This window comes from Rousettus aegyptiacus, unplaced genomic scaffold, assembly GCF_014176215.1.
Source record: "Rousettus aegyptiacus isolate mRouAeg1 unplaced genomic scaffold, mRouAeg1.p scaffold_m13_p_14, whole genome shotgun sequence".
In the NCBI taxonomy this organism is placed as follows: domain Eukaryota; kingdom Metazoa; phylum Chordata; class Mammalia; order Chiroptera; family Pteropodidae; genus Rousettus; species Rousettus aegyptiacus.
In genome coordinates this window covers 7654331-7675057 of record NW_023416289.1, presented here as the reverse complement: position 1 = coordinate 7675057, position 20727 = coordinate 7654331, and the positions used below count along the sequence as shown (strand labels likewise).

Here is a 20727-nt window from a genome sequence, read left to right as displayed (position 1 = left end):
TCTCACCTTGAGGTGGGGCCACTCACGGCATTCCATCATTCCCCTTCACACCCATTTGATTTCCTAGGATGGTTCTGGCGGAGGTCCTTCCTGATGACCTGACAGGACCTCCACTAATCCCCGAGCCCTACTCTCAAAGCCTCCCCCCAGGAACTGGACACCATGAGGATTTCTCCAGCCAGAAAAGCGGTCATCTCACTGTATTCCGGGAGAAAGTCAGGGCGAGGGGATCCTGAGGGCTGTGGTTTGGAAGACAGACCTCCGTGTGGAGAGGTTTCCGCTTTGCAGATCTCAGTGACAGCAGTTACAAGGATGAGGCTGAAGTCAGGCTGTCTGAACTTGAACCCGGGCCCTGACTCTTCCTAGGTGTGTGACCTTGAGCAAACTTACCTTTCTGAGACTTAATTTCCTCTTCTATAAAATACGCATAGTAACAGTACTTACATCACAGAGATGTAAGAGTTAAATGAGAGGATATACGTAAATGTACTTGGTATTTGGTAATCTGATTCCCCCAAATTCTCAAGGAGGCAGTATGCCCTTCTTGACACCACCCACCCACAGCTGAGCCCTTCCTGCACTGTCCGGCCCTCCCCTCCCCTCCTGCCCACGCCCTCCCTCCGTCTCCGCTCCAGGGCTTCCTGTGATACTCACTCTACTTCGTCCAGGTAGGGGCATTCCTGGAGCTGGGCTATGAGCATCTCCACATCTTGGACAGTGAGCTGACAATTCTGCAGCCTGGGGTGGGGGTAGGGGACAGAGGGGCTCAGGGCAAGAAGCTTCACTCTACCTCCTCTAGGTCCTAGCCCCATCGCCAGGTGTGGGAGCCGGGGAAGCCAAGAGGTTGACAGACCTGGGGTCTAATCCTGGCCCTGCTTCTCAGTAGCTGGGTGATCTTGGACAAGGCACTTAACCTATCTGAAACTCAGTTTCCTCCTCTGTGAAGCGAGAATAATAACACACTTTGCAGGGCTTTCAAAAGAATTGCAATGAGGTAATGGATAGAAAATACCACAGTGCCCAACACATAGCAAGGGCCCATTAAATCACAGCTATTATTGTTATTATGCCTGATGCCCCTCATTCAGGCCAGGAAGGGCTGCTCATGTTCTCTCCCTGGCCCACATCTGCTTTTCCCTTTATCCGCTCTGCCCCTGGTATGCTTCCCCTGGGAAGGGACCCTCTCCCAACGTCACATCCTTCTCCTTAAGGTAATGGATCCCACTGAGGTACCTGAGCGTCAGGCGTCTGCCCTGAGCCTCTTTCCTCTGGCTGGCATTTCCCTGCAGGTCTGGGGATCTGGCGAGAACAAATGTAACATTGGCCTGGGCTCAGGAGTCCAGGCTCTTCTCTCGGGTTATAGGGGCTGAAGGCTTCCTAGCATGACCCACAGTGAATGAGTAACAAAGACGGTTACTTGAAGGTGCTGAAGGTGTTATTCAGCAAAGCAGCAGGAGCAAAAGGTTTGAGGTCAAACGAAACGTTTATTCAAATTCTGGCTCTGCCATATATAGGTGTGGGGCCTTGGGCAAGTCGCTTCACCTCTCTGAGTCTCCATTTTCTCTTTTCTAAAACGGAATGACAATATCTAACACAGAGTGGTTGTAGGGTCAAATGAGATGATGTATGATCGAGGGCCTACCACAGGAAGCTTAGTAAAGAGAAGCTGCTGGTATCTAAGACGCAATGGTCTCCACTTGTAGATGAGCCATTTGTACTTCACAAGGCCAGGGGCACGGACTGTATGTGGGTTCAGGCTGTGGGAAGCCCAGGCACCTCCAGGCTCTCTCTCATGGAGCCAGGAGAGAATTGGGGACTGCAGAGAAGCTGGACTATTTGTGAGCCAGGTTTTTACAGACTTTGAGGTCGGCGCTGTTTAACAGGACGTTCTGCGATGATGGAAACATTGTGTATGTGTGCCGTCCACTCTGGGAGCCACTAATCTCCCATGGCCACTGAGTACCTGAAATGTGGCTAATGTGCCTGATAAATTGAAATAGCCAGTTTGCTTAATTTTAATTAATATAAATTTAAATAGCCTCATGTGGTTCATGGCTACTGTATTGAGCACCACAGCTCTAGACAGAGAGGAAAAAGGAAAAAGACAGTGGTCCTATTGAATTGTATGGGTGAGGAAACTGAGGCTCAGAACAGAGTAAGGACTTGCTCAAGGACATACACTTTCAACTGTCTCTGAGTCTCAGCTAAGGGGATGGGTGTGCGGAGGAAGGACAGGCGGAATGTTCTTTCATGGGAAGGCAGCTTCCCTTTCTTCGCCCATCCAGGACTGGCCAAGCTGGAAACCATGCAGAGCCAGAACAGCCAGCATTCAAGGGCCAACTGGATGTCAGCAGTGTTCTAAGCACTTTAAATAGAGTAATTCATTTAATTCTCAGCACAACTCTAAGATGCAGTTACTATAACTGCCTCTTCCGCCCCTCCCCATCCCCCTGCCCCCTGCTTCCTTCTCTTCTTCTCCTTCTTCTCCTCCTCCTTCCCATCCCTCCTCCTCCTCTTTCTTCTTTTTAGTTAGAAGAGTTTTCCCTACATAGCAATGCCAACCTAGCTGTATCTTCATGCCCCCCTCAGGGTCTGACTCACTCTGATACTTCTAGGGATGCTCCCTCATCACAGCAATCAGATGTGGTCCAGAGACACCGGGGGAAGCTAACGTCCTTTGCCAACTCTGAGACGTAAGCCACTTCTCAGGGCAGCAGTAGCAAGAAGAATCTCCACATTCCACCTCCTCCTAAGCTCCCTCAGCCGCCTTTCTCGACTGCCCAGGCTGCTTCTCGGGATGCGCTCAGACCTCCCCCCTCCTTAACTTCTTACCCTGGCAGCTCTGCAGCTCTCTCTGTGGGCGGGGAGAGGAGAAAGATGAGGTCGTCCTTCCTGCAGGGTCAGACACCGAGTCATGAAACCCACGGACGGGAAACCAGCATGTCACCCCTACCTGTGCACCCCTTGATGTCCCAAACAGCCAGAGAAAGCTGATTTTGTGGTTGATGAGGAACAACAAAACGGGCAAAAGTGCTCCAAACCGGGCATGTAAAATGGTGACTACGTCATTGTTTGATGAATCCTGAGTGTTTCAAAAAGTAAAACAACAACAACAACAACAAAAACAAACAAACACACAAAACAAACAACAAAAAAACCCAACTTTTACAAAAAAGGATAATAAAAATTAGGAACGCTGAGAGATTTCAGAGGAGTTACCTTGTTTTAGAATTAAATGGTCTGACATTTCACCTACCCCATGATCCAAACAGGCAAAGCTAGTTCAGCACCATGGAGAGCGACACACGGCTCATTCCTCAGGCTACGCTTTCGCTCCCTAGATTTGTTGATTCATCCCTTCATCTATCCATCTGTTAGTCCTTCCCTGGATAGACTAACCCTGGAGGCCAGGCTCCCACTCCTGCTCACCTGACTTGCAGCATCCTGACGGAAGGACACGTGACTGCCACCTTTGTCAAGCGGAGTAGGGTCGTCATGGAGACGCTGTTGCGGCTCAGACTACACGATTGTGGCAAAGAAGTCAGGAGTGAATCCCCTATCCCATGGGCCCCAGACCTTTGCTCTCCAAGGGACGAGGGTGACTCAGGCAGGGGTGGTGGAAAGACCGCTTACTCGAGCTTCCGGAGCTGCGGCAGGCAGGAGAGGGCCTCCACGATGTTCTGCACCTCCTGGTCCTTGAGCTGGTTGTCTTGAAAGCTACAGGGAAACCAAGGCCCAAACCCTCAGTCCTGGGGTGAGGAGCACTTAGGAGCCCCAGTAGGCAGGTGATCGGCATCGCCACCCTCATTGCTGGAGACACAGGTCAGGGTCCCAGAAGGAGTTGGTGACCTGCTCGACAGTACCCAACTGGCCCAGCTGGGAGGAAAGGCCCTCTGCTGGCCTTGCTTCTGTCCCTATTTCAGTCCCCTAGGGGAGAATTCTTGCTTGGAGGCCCAAGGATCCAGATGGCATCCATGAGGTGGGATGAAGGGACCCCGCATCCTGCTCTCGGGGCAATGTCTGGGATGTGCTCGAGGCCCAAGTTCAGTAGGGCTTCGTGGCTCCCAGGTGATGAGCAGTTTAGGCTGGAATGCTAAAGATACCACTTCCTGATCCACCCAGAGCCCTAGGCCAAGTACGTTCCTTTCTGATCTCGATTCTCCACCTGTCAGGTGGAATCCACGACCCAGCCCTGCCCGGGTTCCTAGCTGGAAGGACAGAAGATCCGAAGAGCACAAGGATGGCATTATGTGTCAGCACTCTGGCCAGGAAAGAGTTTGGAAATATTAAACCTGTCAACATCAATTTTTCTTTCCCGATTATTGACAGCGACCTTCATCTTTTCTCTCATCACCCAGAGCCGATCATGCACAAAGATGCGCAGCAGAGAGGACAGAGCGGAGCTGTGGTCCAGCTGATGCTCCACTCGGCAAGCAGTGCCCCCCAGCGCTGGGGGTACGTTTTCTGAATCTCACAAAGGTACCAGCTAGCAGCTGTTCTGCCGGCGAGCTGCTGAGGAAGCACCCTGGCCTCACCCTTCAGACACAGGGCAGGAGGACATTTGCACATATGTACTTAGATGTATATGTGGATCTAAGTGTGCATGCACGTGTACGCTGCACATGTGCGCATCTAGGAGTATGCATGGATGTGAAGCATAGACTTAAATGAACAGACAAGTGCAAGTGTGTACTCACATGTGCACGGACATGAAGGGATGTGTGTGTTTCATTTCCATGCATTTGTGTGCACCCATAGTGCCTGCCACCTGCCTATACACTGTTATCCCTTCTCTCGGGATCGCGGAAAGAGGGACGAAGGGAACCTCGAAACTCGAGCTCCTTCGAGATGGTTCAAAACATTAAATGAGAGAAGCACTGCTCTGGGGCCTTTGGGAGCTTGGTGTTCGGATGCAGCCCCACCCAGCTCTTGGACTGATGCTTCCCCTCTCTGAGTCTCATTGGAAACTACTGGCCAGATCCTGATGGAATATACAAGACCTGGACAGTGACCTCCTCCCCCAGCCAGTCAGAGATCACTCACCTGACTTCTTCCAGGTGTGGACAGGAGGGTAAAGCCTGCAGCAGGTGGCTGATGCCTCGGGCAGTAATCTTACTTCCTGCTAACCTATAGGGGAAGCAGAGATGGTGGGGAGACAGGGGGATGGAAAGGGGGACAGACCCCGAATCCGCTCTGTGTAGGGTTGAGGGAAGGGAGGAGAGTTCCAGGCATCACCGGTGGAGAATCCCTCTTGGTTCCGAGCCCTGGCTCACCCCAGCTTCTTCAGGCTCCCCATTGTTGGCAAGCTTCTGGAGAGGGCTTCTGCAAAGGCATCCCCACACTTCCTGCTCTTAAAGCTGCCATAGGAAGAGGCAAGGTGGCAGAGGATCAACGCTGGGCAAGGCTTAGAGATCATGACCCACCCCCTCCTCTGACTGATAGAACCGACTATAGTAATGTTAATAGGATTAGTAATAGTTGCCGTCACTGTTGTTGTAATGGTTGTAGTAGTAACAAATACATATTATGCCAAAGACTGCAAATTGTCCACTGAAACCCATTCTCCATGTATAGAGCTATATACAACTGGGAATATGGTTTCCCAGCCGGAGGTGGCATTTCCCAGCCTCCCTTGCAGCTCAGCATGGCCATATGACTATGTTCTCACCACTGGAATGTGAGTGGGGGGATGTGCCCTGTTTCTAGGACTGATCTTTAACACATTCAGTGTGCCTAATCCATGGTCTTTCTCTTCTCCCAAGCCAGAGCACAGATGGAGCTGAGCTATGACCACATAGAGCTGAGCTATCCCACTGACCTGGACTCTGACTCTTCCGTGAGAGCGAAATAAAATGCTACAATATTTAATCCACTGTATGTTTGGGGGGTGGAGGGTCCTTTGCAACTGCAACCTAGACTTTTCTGTAGCTACTACACATGCTGAGCCTTTACTGTGTGCCAGGAACTATGCTGAGAAGTGTTTTTCATGCATTATCTCATCTCATTCTCACAAAAGTATTATTACTAATACATTTTAGGGATGAAGAAACTCAGGCTGAGAAGTTAAATAACCTGCCTTAAGTCAAAGAGCCTCTAGCAGAACAGCTTGGATCAGAGGCTCCATCCATCCCATGATGAGGGAGGGAGGGAGGGAGGAAGGGAGGGAGGGAGGGAGGGAGAGAGAGAGAGAGAGACAGAGATAGGACAGAAACAGAAAGTCTGGACACTACGGCAAGAGGAGATCCAATCAGACCCCAGAAGTCCTGGGAAGCATGGAGATTCCTTACTGTGTGCTGGAAGGGTCTATCTATTCTGATACGTCAAGTTTTTATCCAGTCTCCCTCTGCCAGACTGGTTGGCCTCCATTCTCCCAAGAGCCCTGTCCCCTCCCTGGTCCTCCCCAGTCCTGCTCTGCCCTTCCTCTCACCTGAGATTCTCCACCTTCCCACAGCCTGCCAGGGCCTCAGGGCAGTGGGGCTCCAGGGGGCAGCCCTCAAAATCCAGGTGGATAGGGACATCTCTGTGGCTGAGGATGCTGGTTAGGGCAGCCAGGTCGACGTAGGTCAATGGGAAATTGTGGAAGGGCAGTTGATCAGGGAGGCTTTGGGCCATGAGACCGGACAGCTCAGCTTCCTGTGTCTCACTCACACAGTGACATAATTCTACAACCTTCGGTCCTGTGAGCCTGCGGGTGGCCAACTTCTTCAATGCCTGGATGACTGCAGCCTGCTTGATACCCACCCACACCTCATCCCTCTGCATCAGGTGGCTGAGGAAGGAGTGGCAGGCACAGGATGCCAGACCTGCCAGGAAGGTGGGGAGGTGGTCTAAGAGGCCCAGTCTAGATTTGGTCCGCAGCAGCCAGCGAGAATTGAGGGTGACGTAGCGGACGAGTGTGTTTTTATCCACCTTGGGGCTGGCCATCAGGTGCAGGGCAGCAAAAAACTCCTGCAGGCTGTGGTGGGTGAAGCCATAGCCTATCTCCTGGTGGCCAGGGCCTGTGTAGACGCAGAAGGAGGTCAGCAGGCCGAGAACAAGTCCAAAGACCAGTATGGATGGAGGGATGTCTCCTGCAGAGAAGATAACCTTCCCAGTCTGCAAGCCCTCCAGGGCCAACTCACTGAGGCCCAGCAGGGAATTAGCATCCAGGTACCCGTGCGGGCTGAGGGCGAGCACCATCTGCACGTAGTTTTGAGTCACAGTGGACAGGAGAGCTGAAGACTGGCCGGGAGAGCTGCCCGGGAGCAGATGGTGGAGGCAAAGGCAGGCGACGTGGCACAGGGCGGGCACCGCGCACATGCTTTGGAGACGTCTGTTCGCTCGCAGCTCTGCTAGAGCCGCCTCCCGCAACGACTCGTCCCTGAAGAAGCGGCCCACGCACTCCTCCACCCGGGGCCCATCGAAGCCCCACATGTGGACCGTGGCTGCCTCCGTGGGCAGGCAGGCTGGCAGCTTCCCTGGACGGGAGGTGGCCATGACCCAGCAGCCAGGCAGGAGTTTCCCACGGCAGAGGCTGGCGAAGAGGGTGAGGGCTGAACCTGAGTCCTCAGGACCTATAGTCTCCTTGCTGGAACAGGAGGGGAGGGCCTCCTCCAGCCCGTCGAAGATGAGCAGGACCTTATTAGCATTCTCCTGCAGGTACTGGAAGATGGCCTCACGGCCGTCCTCGGGGCTCAGGTACAGATCAAAAAGGAGCTGGGGCAGAGTCAGGAAACTTGTAACCAGATTGAGCTGGCGGAATTCAAAAAGGAACAGGGCCTGGAAGCGGTGCAGGTGGCCATCAGCCCAGCCCTGGCAGAGCCGGTAGGCCAGCGTGGTCTTGCCCATGCCAGCCTTCCCCAGGAGCACCGTCACCCTCGGGCCCTTTTCGGCCCTAGTGTTGAAGAGGTCCCAGATACTCATGTCAGCACCATCTTCCGTCTTGGGGTCCCCCGTAATAACCCCCTCCTGAGTGTCGAAGGGTGCTGTCGTCCGGCTCCACTGCAGGATTGGGGGGACGTAGGCCTGGTGGGAAGAGAGGGGCTGTCCCGGCCCCAGGAGCTTGCAGGCATAGCGACGCCGGGCAGAAGTCCTCAGCAGTTGCAGGTACCTCTTGGTCAGCTCTGCAGGGGGCAGGGAGATGGCATGAGGACAGGAGGCCTCCCAGCCCCCAGCCGGCCTCGCCCCAGTACTGGCTGTGGGGATCCTGCAGCCTCAGCTGTGTATATTTGGAGGGGGGATGACCAGAGTGCGCAGGGGCTCTCGTGCCAGTCAAACCCCTAAAAGGAGTTCGTTCTACAGAAATAAACATTCTGGCAGCCATTTAAATAAGGATATCCGAAAGGGGAAGTTTGAATCAGGCTCGCTTTGTTTTGCAACATAGATGGTATAAAATTTTCAGTAAGATGAGGGAGGGGAAAAGGGGCACTTCCTCTGCAACATCTAATGGGAACAACCTTTTACTGTGATACCTGAGTGAACTGCGCCCCTCTCCAGGATTTCGGTTCTGCAATGCCCAGGGGTGAGCATGAACCTATAGGCCCAGACACTGACCAATCAGAACTGTGGGAGCTGAGCCCTTACCGTGCCAGGTACTGACTTTTTAATTGCTGGGTCACTGGGAGATCTTGAGTGTCTCAGGGAAAGGACTGGAGCCACTGTTGGGGACACCGGGAGCCCCAGATGGGGGGCCTGAAGTAGTCATCTATTTTATAAGTGTGTGAATCCTCCGACCACCTGTGAATTCTCTGGCTATGCCCATGAGGTTTGGGTTTCCCAACTGGTGGGACAACTGGTTAAGAACAAGGACTCTTCTGGACAACTGGTAGAGAACGTGAGTTTTGTCTCTTTGACTTCCCCTGGCCTGGCTGGTCCTCAGCAGCCCCCACATCTCCCCATGGGCCCCTAAGGGTCTCTGCCTTGGAGGGGTTCCCTCTGGTAGCCTGCTCACTTTTAAACTGGCCAATGAGGTCCCAGGCCTGAGGTAACGCTAGCCACTTCCATGGGGCCCCTTTAACCCTGAGGACATAGGGCGTCCCTATAAGAGTTTGGATGATGAAGCTGTGACCTATTGGGGTGCTTCCAGCCTCTTCAGCTGAGCCATCTCCGGAGAAGCCCCCTTGCGTCCTGTTGGGGGAGGCCCCTCCTTGCCGTACTTGGCCCTCTCCTCTGCCCACTCAGAACCTCTGATTTTCTCTCATGGAAGCTTGGACGACAAGAGTCATTAGGCCCCTGGAAGCTGGTCAGCAGGGGACAGAGTCCAGGAATCTGTGTCCTGGCCCTAAGGCAATCCATTCCGAAAGTCTGAATCCCTTCCCACCTTGGTACCTACCCAGCTGCTGCTTCCTGCTCTGCTTCGGGCGGGGGGAAGACCCACAGCTCTGATGAGGCCTCTTGAGGCCTGGAAAGAATAAAGGAAAGAGTAAGGGGCGAGGTTTGGGGGCTGAGGAGGTGTCCAGCACCTCTGGGAGCTCCATTCCACAAACAGGCAGCAGGCAGATAAGTGCATCCTCGCTTAGGGACTGAGCAAAGACAGCCCAGTGATAAGGGCCAGAAGGGACCGGGGACCAGGACCAACAGTTCTGATTTGTTGGGGAGCTGGGAGTATGTGGTGGATGTTTTCTGTTGAAGCCTGCTGTTACTGCCATGTACACTTAAAAGTAAAAATTCCCAACATCTATAGAAATAAAGGTTCTGAACCCACTGTGAACACCACCCTCAATGGCGGAAGACTGAAAGCGTTCCCTCTGAGATGAGGAACAAGGCGAGGATGCCGCCTTTCACTTCTATTCAACACAGAAGGTCTATCTAGAGAAATCGGGCAAGAAAAAGAAAAAAAGCCATCCACAATGAAAAGGGAAAAGCAAAACATCAGTCCGCAGATAATCTAATCGTATCTTATAGTGAAGCCTAAAGACTCCACACGAAAAAGCTGTCAGAACTAATAAATGAATTCGCCAAAGTAGCAGGATACAATGTCAATATGCAAGCATCGGTTACATGTCCATACATGAACAATGAACAATCTCAAAAGGAAATTACAGACACAATTCCATTTATAGTAGCATCACAAGGAATAAAATACTCAGAAATTTAACCATGAAGGTGAAAGACTTGCACAAAAACAAAAACAAAAACAAAACAAAAAAACCTACAAAACGCTGATGAAATAAATTGAAGAAGATATAAATAAATGGAAACACACCCCATGTTCATGGATTGGAAGACTTACTACTGTTAAAATGTTGATAACCACCCAAAGTAATCTACATATCCCTTGCGGATGTAATCCTTATTAAAACTGCAATTACCCACCCCATTTTTTTTTGCACAAATAGAAAAACTCATCCTAAAATTCACATCGAATCTCAAGGGACCCCAAATAGTCAAAACGCTCTTGAAAAAGAACAAAATTGGAGAACTCGCACTTCCTGATTTTAAAACTTACTATAAAGTTACGATATTCAAAACAGCGTGTATTGGCATAAAGGCAAATAGAACAGTGAGCTCAGGAATAAAGCTTTGCTTGTAAATGATTTTGGACAGGATGCCAAGACTATTCAATGGGGGGAAGGACAGTTCTTCAACAAATGGTGCCAAGAGAACTATATCCACATGCAAAAGAATAAAATCGAATCCTTACCTAACACCATATACAAAAAGTAACTCAAAATGAACCAAAGACCTAAATGTAAGACCTAAAACAATAAAGCTCTTAGAAAAAAAACACAGGACAAAAAAATCACCACATTGGATTTTGGCAATGATTTCTTGGCTAGGACAGTAAAGGTGCAAGTAACAAAAGAAAAAATAGAAAAATTGGATTTCATGAAAATTTAAAAATTTTGTGCATCAAAAGACACTATAGACAGAGTAAAAGGCAACCCACAGAATGAGAGAAAATATTTGAAAAATGTAACTGTGATAAAGGATTAATATCCATAATAGATAGAGAACTTCTAAAACTCAACAACAAAAAAACCCCAAACAACCCGATTCAAAAATGCGCAGACAACTTGAACAGACACTTCTCTAAAAAACATATACAAATGGCCAATAAGCACATCACCAATCATTAGGGAAATGCAAATCAAACCTACAGTGAGATACCACCTCGTACCCATTACCATGGCTACCATAGGGGGAAAAAAAAAAAAAAAAAACAGAAAATAATAAGCGTTGGTGAGGATGTGAAGAAACTGGAACTCGTGTGCGCTGTGGGCGGGAATGTAAAATGGAGCAGCTACCGTGGGAAGCAGCGTGGAGCTGCCTCGAAAAAGCAAAAATGAAACTACCATCAGGCCCTAGATTCTGCATATAAAATCAAAAAAATGAAAATCGGGGTCCTGAAGAGGTATCTGTTCACCCACGTTCACAGCAGCACTGTTTACCCCGATTAAACCGCGGAAGCAACCCAAGCGTCCATCGACAGATGAATGTGTAAAGTGCGGTATATACATACATCAGAATATTATTCGGCTTTAAAAAGGAAGAAACTTTTGACACGTCACAATGTGGGTGAATCCTGAAGACGTTACACTAAGTGAAATAAGCCAGTCACAAAATGAAACCACGTATATGAGGCACTTCGAGCAGTTAAAGTCGTAAGAGACAGAAAATGAAATGGTGGTTACCAGGGGCCTAGGAGATGGATGGATGTGGAGTTGTTGTTTAACAGGTAGGAATATTTTGATTTTACAAGATGCAAAGAGTTATGGAGATGGAGGGTAATGATAGCTGTGAGTATGTTTAATGCTACTGAGCTGTACACTTATAAACGATAAAGATGGTAAATTTTGTTATGTGTATTTTACCACAGTAAAAAAAAGTTTCTGAGAATAGAGTGTGGCCCATGAATTGGTGAGTTACTTTATAAGTCATTCCATCAGAAAATCAGTCAGAGGCTCCCTGGGTGTGGACAGCAGTCCACAGGTCGGTGACAGGCCCAAGGTCTCCAAATGGCAAGGAGCCTGAGTGTGTGGGGCCGGAGCACGAGGCCCAGAAGCCTGAGGACAGGGAAGTGAGAACAGGCTTCCCCAAGTGACACCAGACGAAGGATTCTGGCAGCGCCATGGGCTGACAATTCGGGCTCTCCCAGAAGACTCCAGGTCAGACCTCCAGGACAGGCCAAAGCCTTGAGGGGCACAGAGCAGGAGGAGGTGGAGCTGGGAGCCATGGTGAGGGGCAGGGGACATGTGCACATGGGTCAGGGAATGAGGAAGGTGGTTTATGGGAGATGGCTGTGACCTGCCACCATCAGCCTCCTCCAGGTTTGATGTGGGGACTTAGCATGGTCACCACCCCCTTCCTGCTTCCCAACCCCAAGCCTCACCATGGTGGAGCTGAGATTCAGATTGGCTTTCTTCATCAGCTTCCAAATGACTCGGAAACTCTGAAAGAGAGGGGAGGGCATATGGAGATGTGGCGGGCTATCCTGGGACCAGCTCTGGCCTGACGTCTGGCTCAGGGCTCATCCCTCAGGATGGGTCCCCAGCAAGGGAGCAACGAAGTTTACCTTACCGATCTGTGGAGGGCACAGCTGGCGGTGAGCCTTGACGGCAGCAGAAAGCAGAAGTATGTGTGTACGTGCAGGTTTGTGCATATATAGGTATGTGTGTGCACGCACGTTTCTGCATGCATGCACACATGTAACGTGTATTTGTGCACATGCATGCACCTGTGTATATACACATATGCGCACGGTGAAGCCCCTGCATTTCCTGCACGGTACCTTGCGGTAGAGTTGTTGAGTGGGTTCTCACTGTTTCCACACGGTGCTTTGTAAGTAGAAGGTACCCATGAAACACCCTCTGAACTGAGCAGACTCAATCTGCCCCGGCCACCAGGAGAGGTCAGAGGGCTCTCCCTGTGACTGCTTCTGACCACTTTGCAAGAAACCTCTTGGGAATTATGAGCCATTTGGAATTTCCTGGCTGGAAGGAGCCGCTTGGCCCTTTCTCGCAATGCATCCTGCCTCTGTGGGCAACTAGGGTAATACGAGGTGGAAGGACCCCTCCAGGTCCCCAGCTATTTTGGTGGCATTAGGGAACTTGCTCTGGGAAGCACCCAGAAGCATGGCCTTTTGTTCCCGGCTTGGCCGCGCCGTCTCTGTGCGACTCGGGTGGGTCCGGGCCTTCCCGGGGCCTCACTCCCCGTGACGCGGCGTCTAGCGGGCTGCTGTGCTCCTCTCGCGGCCGCCCTTACCGTCTCCGTGGCCCCAGGTGCTCAGCAGCGGCACTTCCAGGCCCAGCGGCACGTCCAGCTCCATGCACACGCAGCTGATGAACTTCTGCCATGTAGCAGTTCCCTGGGCGTGCAGTTCCCTGAGTTGGAGGGAGACTGTCTGTGTGAGCTCTAGGGCCTCATTCCCGGAGCCCAGGTCCTTGTTGGGGAGAAAGAACTTGACCTTGGCGCTCAGCCATTCTGGGTGTTTGCTGAGCAGACTCACGAGCCAACCCCACAGGTTCTTGGTGCCCAGCTGGAGGCTGTCGGGGTCCATGAGGAGCTGGCCCTGCAGAGACAGGGTAGGCAGATAAGCTGGACAATAGCTGAAGTGGGGGACAGGTTAATGGGGGGACAGGTGAGCAGGGGGACACGTCAGCTGGAGGGAAGCCAAGGAGGGCAGTCACACATCCGAGGAGCAGGCAATAGGCTGACAGTGGCCTCTCCGTGGAGTCTCAATGCCCAGAGCTGAACCCCTTTCTTCGGCATCCACCCCCACCCCCAGCCGTGCCTGTGTACTGGCTCTGAAATGGCTCATTTCCTAGAGGTGGTGTCTTGAGAATGCTTCGTTCGTTCTCGTTTCCATGGACTCCTTTATGCTGCTCTCTGTCAGTTAAGCTCCTGGCAGAGACAACTAGTCGCCTCCCAAAATCTGTTCTCCCCTTGTTCCTTAGACCTAGAGCCCCTGGATATTCCCTGGTCATTGGGAATAGACTCTATTTCTCAGCCTCCCTTGCAGTTGGATGTAGCCATGTAATTAAGTTTTGGCCCATGTGATGTAGACGGAAGTGTTTTTGTATCCTTCGTTGCCTCTTTCTGTTGGCTAGAATGTCAATGTGCCGGCTGAACCTTGGGTAGCCGTACTGGATAATGAGGTGGGAGGCAGTGCTTAGGAAGGTGGGCGGGGGATGGGGCAGCGGGGGTGGGGGGAGCTTTCTACCTGCCCTGGACTTTCTGACTTTGAACTTCTATTAAATGACAAAGAAATACATTTCTATTCTGTTTAAACCACTATAATTTAGGGCTTTGTGCTACCGACAGTGGAATCTAATCCTAGCTAATGCAAACCCTCTCTCCTCTTTCTAAGCAGATTCTCTCCTTCTAAACTGGAACTCTCAAACAGCCTGCTGGTAGGAGCACCAATATAAGGCCAGTGCGCTTATCTAGCAAAAACCTAAGAAGGACACAGTGCCTTTGATTCAGCAATTCCATTTAAAGGAGGCCCGCTTTAGGAAACAATCACGGATGTACACAAACATTTAATTATAAAGCTGTGCACTGAAAGACTATTAATAATTAAAGAATATTATTAATAGTTAAAAATTGGAAGCAAACTAAATGTCCAACATTTGGGGATTAGTTAGCTAACTGGTTGTCTGTCATGTGGTGGGATATGCTGTAACATTCCAAATGTACTTTCTGGGGCTATTTCCTTACTAATAATAGCAAACGCTCAGACAGCACTTTCTTCGAGCTAGACACTATTATACACGCTGTATGTGTCTCATGTAATCTTGACAACTCCAGAGACCCCCCACTTTTAACTCGAAAAAGTCTAGGAGGCCCACCAGGAGCCAGCCACACCAATTATCAGAGGCCGAGACAAGAACAATGTGTCTGGGGTTCAGACCCCAGCTGCTCCTTTGACCCCTAGAAAAGCCCTACTAGGCATGTGTCCCCAGACCCCTCTCGTCACCCCTCCCCAGTCAGAGGTTTAGAATTCATGAAACATGTTCACAGCCATGGGGTAGACAGGAATCGCCATCCCCATTGAACACATGGAAGAACGAAGGCCCGAGAAGGGTAAAGGTCATGCCGTAAGTCCATGGCCGAGCCAGATACAGACTTGAGATGTCTTAGTCTGAGTCAGTAAATTTCCAAGGCCTTGGAGCCCTAGCTGATACCAGACGAGGGCTATATCCCTGAACTTTGTGTGACCCTGACAAGAGGATGTGGCCATGGCCTAGGGCACAGCTTCTTTTCCGGACTATAGTGTCCACAGTCCACGCTGCCCATAAAGAAGTCATCCAGGGCAGCGAGGTGGCAGGTGGAAGTGAGGCGTGCCTCAGATGGCATCATTTCTGGGGAAGTGCTTTATCCTCAAACGGCCCCTCCAGCCGGTCTCACACACTCCCTTAGTTTCCACCACTCACGCTCTGTCCCGTTGGGGTGGGACGTCAAGCCCTTTAGTCATCCTCGGAGAAAAAGCACATTGCGTCATTACCGGTCACTGAGATCTCTGCGGGAAAGAGCCTTGGAGGCCGAGGATTACAGGAGAAAGACCTCCGGCCGCAGGGTTAGGAAACCAGCATTCCTGTCCCAGCTCTGTCACCAGTCCTCGCATAGTCTTTCTCCTCTTTCTAGGCCCTTGGTAGGGCTGCATTTCTCTGTCCCCTTGAAATCAGAAACGGCCAGGAAACTTGCTTTGGCCAATGAAATAGCCTAAAGAATGGCCTGTGTCATGTCTGCGCAGAAGTTTTAAAGAGCCTATGTGTGATCTGCCATTCTCTCTCTCTCTCTCTCTCTCTCTCTCTCTCTCTCTCTCTCTCTCTCTCTCTCTCTCGCCCCCCCCCCCCCCCCCCCCCCCCACCCACAGGGACCAGCAGTACTCCAGAGCTTGGCTGCTTCTGGGTCCAGGAAAGAGGATAATGTGGAACAGAGGTCCTGGTCGATTCACCATAGACCAGAAATAGAAGCAGGAAATAAACTTTTGTCGTAATAAGTCACGACTTTGGAGGTTGGTTGTTATCGCAGCATAAACTAGCCTATTCTAGCTGATACACTAATAGTATACCCTTGAACAAGTCTCTTCCCTATCTGGGCCTCGGTCACACCATCTATAAAATGGATAGATTAGATGCTGTCTCAGACCCTTGTTGATTTTCTTTGTCCCGTGATCGTCGCTTTCATGCTGAGTGGTGGCTCAGGGCAGGTTTGTTGTGTCAGGGGCAGTGCAGTGGGGTAAATCTGGACAGGGAGCAGTCTTGGCAGTAGAGGGTAGTGAAGCAGTGAATGGGAGGGCAAGAGAGGAGGCCAAGGGCAAAGACCACCTACTTGGCTTCCTGGTTCATCATAGATGCTCTAGGGTGTCTGCGGAGAGGGTCTCATGGACACCCAGGCCAAGTCCTGTGTCTTGAGCTGGATTTGCAGGTTGTTTCCATCAGGTAGGCCCCTAAGAAGAGAGGAGATAGGGTGCTTTCCCCATTATTCCGAAATCCAACAGGGTACCAGCCCTCACCCCTGCCTCCAGACACCTCTGAGGGCACGTGGCCCAGAAACGGTCCCCTCGCCTTCATGCTCGGATCCTGTTCTTTCCCGACTCTTGCTTTTTCTGTCCCTGGACTGTGCACTGCTCAACTTTCCCTGGGGTCATCTCCCGTCACACCTGGCCCAGAGGAGGCCTCCCTTCCTCTACTAACTTGAATATTCACCTTACAGTGACTTGTGGCATTACAGTGTACCCTTCAAATCCAGCTGACTTATTACAGTTTATTTATTGGTATGAAAATGGCATAAATCTCACCAACTTCCTTTCCCAATAAGACTCCAGAAAAGTTAAGAGTTGTAATATTCTTTCTTGTTACATTATAAAGTAGTTTTTAAACAATCGAGAGTAGACGTTCTTCCTAATAAGAAAACACAAAGGCATTAATCATTGCCTCACCAAGAACACCATAAAATGGTCCTCTGGCGCACATGCCTATGAAATGCAGCTGTAGAGATCTTGCCTTACAATGCGGAATGGACAAGAAAAAAGATGGCTAAAATGTGCATGGAAGAAAAAAAGGAAAAAGATCGGTGTGTGCACTAATTGTGTATCTATGAGGTAGGAGGAAGGTAACAACAAAATTCTAGAACTTTAGATAAATGCACATAAGTAGAGCATTCTAACGAGGTAAGTACTGCAGTTAGAAATCAGAACAGAAATAGGTCCTGCTGAGGAGGTACTGGGGGTTCTAAATGATATATTTATAAACAAAACTGTCAAATTCTAACAGAAGAAATAGAGAGGCATGAGCAAACTGAGATCAAGCCTTGCTAGGGACCGAATGTTTGTGTCCCTCTAAATTTAAATATTGAAGCCTAACCCCCCAGTGCATTGGTATTTGAAGATGGGGCCTTTGTGGGGTAATTAGGTTGTAAGGATGGCACCCTCGTGTGAGAGGCAGGAGAGAGCTTGCACCCTCTCCCTCTCTGCTTACTGCCATGTGAGAAAGATACAGAGAGAAGGTGGCCGTCTGCAAATCAGGAAGGGTGTCCTCACTAGACACTGGATTTTGGACTTCTACCTGGATCTTGGCCTTCCCAGCCTCCTGAACTGTGAGAAATGAACACGTGTTGTGTAAGCCACAGACTACGTTATTCTGAATGAAGGAAAATGTGCTTGTGACCATAGAAAGGAAAAGAAAAAAAATAAACCCTCTAAGTTAATATATAAATTTAAGGCAATGCTACTTGCATTACAATGGGCTACTTCAGAGAACTTGTTAAAATTATAATAACAGTCATTTAGACAAAAAAGGGCAGATAAAATAAGTGTATGCCTTAAATATTTCATAATAAACATTTGAAGTTAGAATTAGATAAACAGAAAAAAAAGAAGGCAATTATATCAGAAATTATTTATTGGGTGAGACAGAAAGTAATAGAGAGGCTTCTCATAAAGCATATTATAAAGTGACCATCACTGAAACTTGATGGTACTGCATTATAAATAAAAAAAATTGACTCATCATTTTATAAACTATATAACTGTCTAACCAAAGTACTGTATACTTGAAACTAATAAAATAAAATAAAATTGACCCAAGGAATAGAATAGTTCAAATGAGCTTTACATGCAGTTAAAAATCACCATTTAATCAATGACATTGAGAAAAAATATATATGGAAAAATCTAACCCATAGAAATAAATGTTTTACATATCAAGAATTATTTTTAATTAAGTAATTAAATTAAAAAATTCTTTAAGGGCAAATTATAACCACGACCAGATACCATTTCACACCCCTGTTGAATGGCTACAATGAAAGATAGTACAAGCGTTGGTGAGGATACGGAGAAATAAGAACACTTATATACAGCTGGCGGGAATGGAAAATGGCGCAGCCGCTTTGGAAAACAGTCTGGCAGTTCCTTGAAATGTTAAACATGGAGTTACCATGCAACCCAGTAATTCCACTCCTAGGCCCGTATCCAAGGGAAACGGAAATATACACCTGCACGAAAACGTGTACACAAACGTTATTTTCCGTAAGAGCCGAAAAGCAAAAACAATCCAAATGTTCAAAAACTCATGAATGGATAACCAAAATATGGTAGATCTACACCATGGAATATTACTCGCCAATAAAAAGGAACAAAGTATTGATACTGCCACATGGGTGAACCACAAACACATTGCGCTAAATGAAAAAAGCTACAAAGTATACTAGTCATTAAATTCAAACTTTTACAGCTGTAGCACACGTATGTTTTAAGTGTGTGTGTGTGTGTGTGTGTGTCTTTGCATACACGGGTACCAACTTTAGGGCTACACAAGAAACTGGTGACAAGATTGTCTGGGGAGGGGCCATGGGGACACAGACAAAGGAGAGCTCTTTACGCCACACTCTTGGACCACTTGGTACCATTTAGACTTTTTAACAGGTGTGTTTCGATTTGTTCAGCAACCGTAAGAGCATTGACACTAAAAAGCAGAACAGACATTTCCCCAACGTGTAAGGAAGAGAAATACGCACTGATGAGTAAGCGCGAGAGATGACCGGCAACGGCTCGCAGAAGTGTACGTTCTCTACATAACGTGGCTGAGAAAACTAAAACGGAGTCAGGGAGGCGACAAACGAGGACAAACGCCTGCATTATGGACGACGGACAGAGGCTGGACATCGAATTAAAAAGTAATCCGTATATATCGAGGACATACTGTATTCTACTTTTCACTTTAACATTTGTGCGTGGGTCATAAAGACAAAACTACGTTTTCGTGGGGAAAGTGGTTGAAAGAGTTGAACAGATAAAGTAATGAAAGTGCGCGAAATGCCAGGCGAGCAAGTACCTTTCGTCCTTATGTATTTTAATTCTCGCAACAACTCCTCGTGCATACCTCGGATGTGTTTGAAGCTTTCGAAGTCCAACTCTGAGAGCCTGCTGTCCGCTCCTGAACTGCCGGCTCCTGCCACTATTTCCCATTTCGGTGAAGGGAAGCGTCATGCTTCCTCAAGCTCAGGCCACGCATGGCTTAATTTTTCCAAGCGTGTTGCGGAATCCCACGTCCTTCATGGCTACCACCTAGACCTGGCATTTCTCACCTGGATTCCTACATAGCAGGGGAGCTGGTCTCCCTTTTCCTGCCTACGCTCGGCATGCCCCACAGAGGGCCAGGTTGTCAGGTGGCCCACACCACATACTTGTTGGAAAACCCCTGAATGTCCGTCAAAGAGGAACTGGTATAATAATGGTACATCCATACAATGAAATCTCACATAGACATTAAAAATGAGACAGAACTAGGCGGAATGACGTGGAACCATGTCCAAATGTATTAAGTTTTGAAAAAAAAAAAAGAGCAAGGGCAGAACAGGAGAGAAACGAAGCTGCATTTGTGTAAAGAAAAAAAAAATAAATGTGTATATTTCTAAATATATGACTATCTAGAAGAAACTCATAATAGTAATTGTCCCCAGGGAGGGGAACCTTTAGAATTTTATATTGTATGTGTGTATTATCTCATCAAAATTAGTTTTTAAAAATTGAATACATCTATCGACGTTACTGATTCCCATTCGAATCTCCCATGTTCATACTTTTTTGGTTTGGGGTATCCAGCAAAGAACAAGAGAAACATTCTTCTACCAATTTCTCCGTGGGTGGCTAGCAGTTTTCGATTTACATATGACTTTCAAGGTTCATGTTATTCAAATGCATAAAGATCAATTACTGGTCTACGGAAAACAAGAGCGCAGAGCTGCTGTTAATGGAACAGAGAAAACAGAACCCAACAAACTCTCAAGCCTTCGCATTTGCATTTTAGCACAGCGCCTCCGGCCTCCAGTCCGAAGTGCTCCGTGAGAAAATCGCCATTGTATCCCTGGACAGGACCACGGAACAGCGACTCGGAGGCGGGCAGTGAGGAGCCCGGGGTCACACGGCAGCACCCAGAGGGAAGCCGGGCATGCGGATGTGCAGGGAACTGCTCCTGCTGCCCCAGGTCCAGACTGGGGAAGGAAAAGAAAGGGCAGGGCTGTGCCCGGAGGCCTCGGCAGGATCCGGTCTCACGGACAGGTCTGCAGGGGAGGGTCGCTCCGCCCCGCCTTCAGTTTTACGGCAGACGAGACTCCTCCCATCGCCCTCATTCCCTCATCACTCTTGGGGACCCCTTTCCTCCTCTCCTGGAAGCGCTGCTGGCGGAGAGGTTAGAGGGAGGAGCGGAGAGCTCAGACCCAGTTCCCTCGCCGCGGCCCAAGGCCTTTGCCCTGACTGCCCTTTGCCCTGAGAGCCCCCACCGCCAATCCGCACGCCTGTGC

At 49.3% G+C, this 20727-nt stretch overlaps 1 protein-coding gene across 10 annotated transcripts in view; it reads right to left on the bottom strand.

Annotated features, from left to right (window-relative positions):
• Window positions 1-20727, bottom strand: part of NLRC5 (NLR family CARD domain containing 5) — a 76342-nt gene that overhangs the window by 38139 nt on the left and 17476 nt on the right. For 9 of the 10 annotated variants that reach the window (XM_016128479.2, XM_036231301.1, XM_036231303.1 and 6 more), the window contains 12 exons: window positions 16255-16372; window positions 13183-13489; window positions 12311-12370; window positions 9311-9379; window positions 6428-8102; window positions 5274-5357; window positions 5044-5127; window positions 3634-3717; window positions 3430-3519; window positions 2833-2892; window positions 1234-1299; window positions 655-738 (listed from right to left, as the gene is read on the bottom strand). In XM_016128479.2, the coding sequence (XP_015983965.2) occupies window positions 655-738; window positions 1234-1299; window positions 2833-2892; window positions 3430-3519; window positions 3634-3717; window positions 5044-5127; window positions 5274-5357; window positions 6428-8102; window positions 9311-9379; window positions 12311-12370; window positions 13183-13477 (2651 nt within the window). In that variant the 5' untranslated portion in view covers window positions 13478-13489; window positions 16255-16372. Of the gene's footprint in view, window positions 1-654; window positions 739-1233; window positions 1300-2832; window positions 2893-3429; window positions 3520-3633; window positions 3718-5043; window positions 5128-5273; window positions 5358-6427; window positions 8103-9310; window positions 9380-12310; window positions 12371-13182; window positions 13490-16254; window positions 16373-16723; window positions 17945-20727 lie in introns of those variants that run through there. The other variant, XM_036231297.1, reaches the window with a different exon arrangement.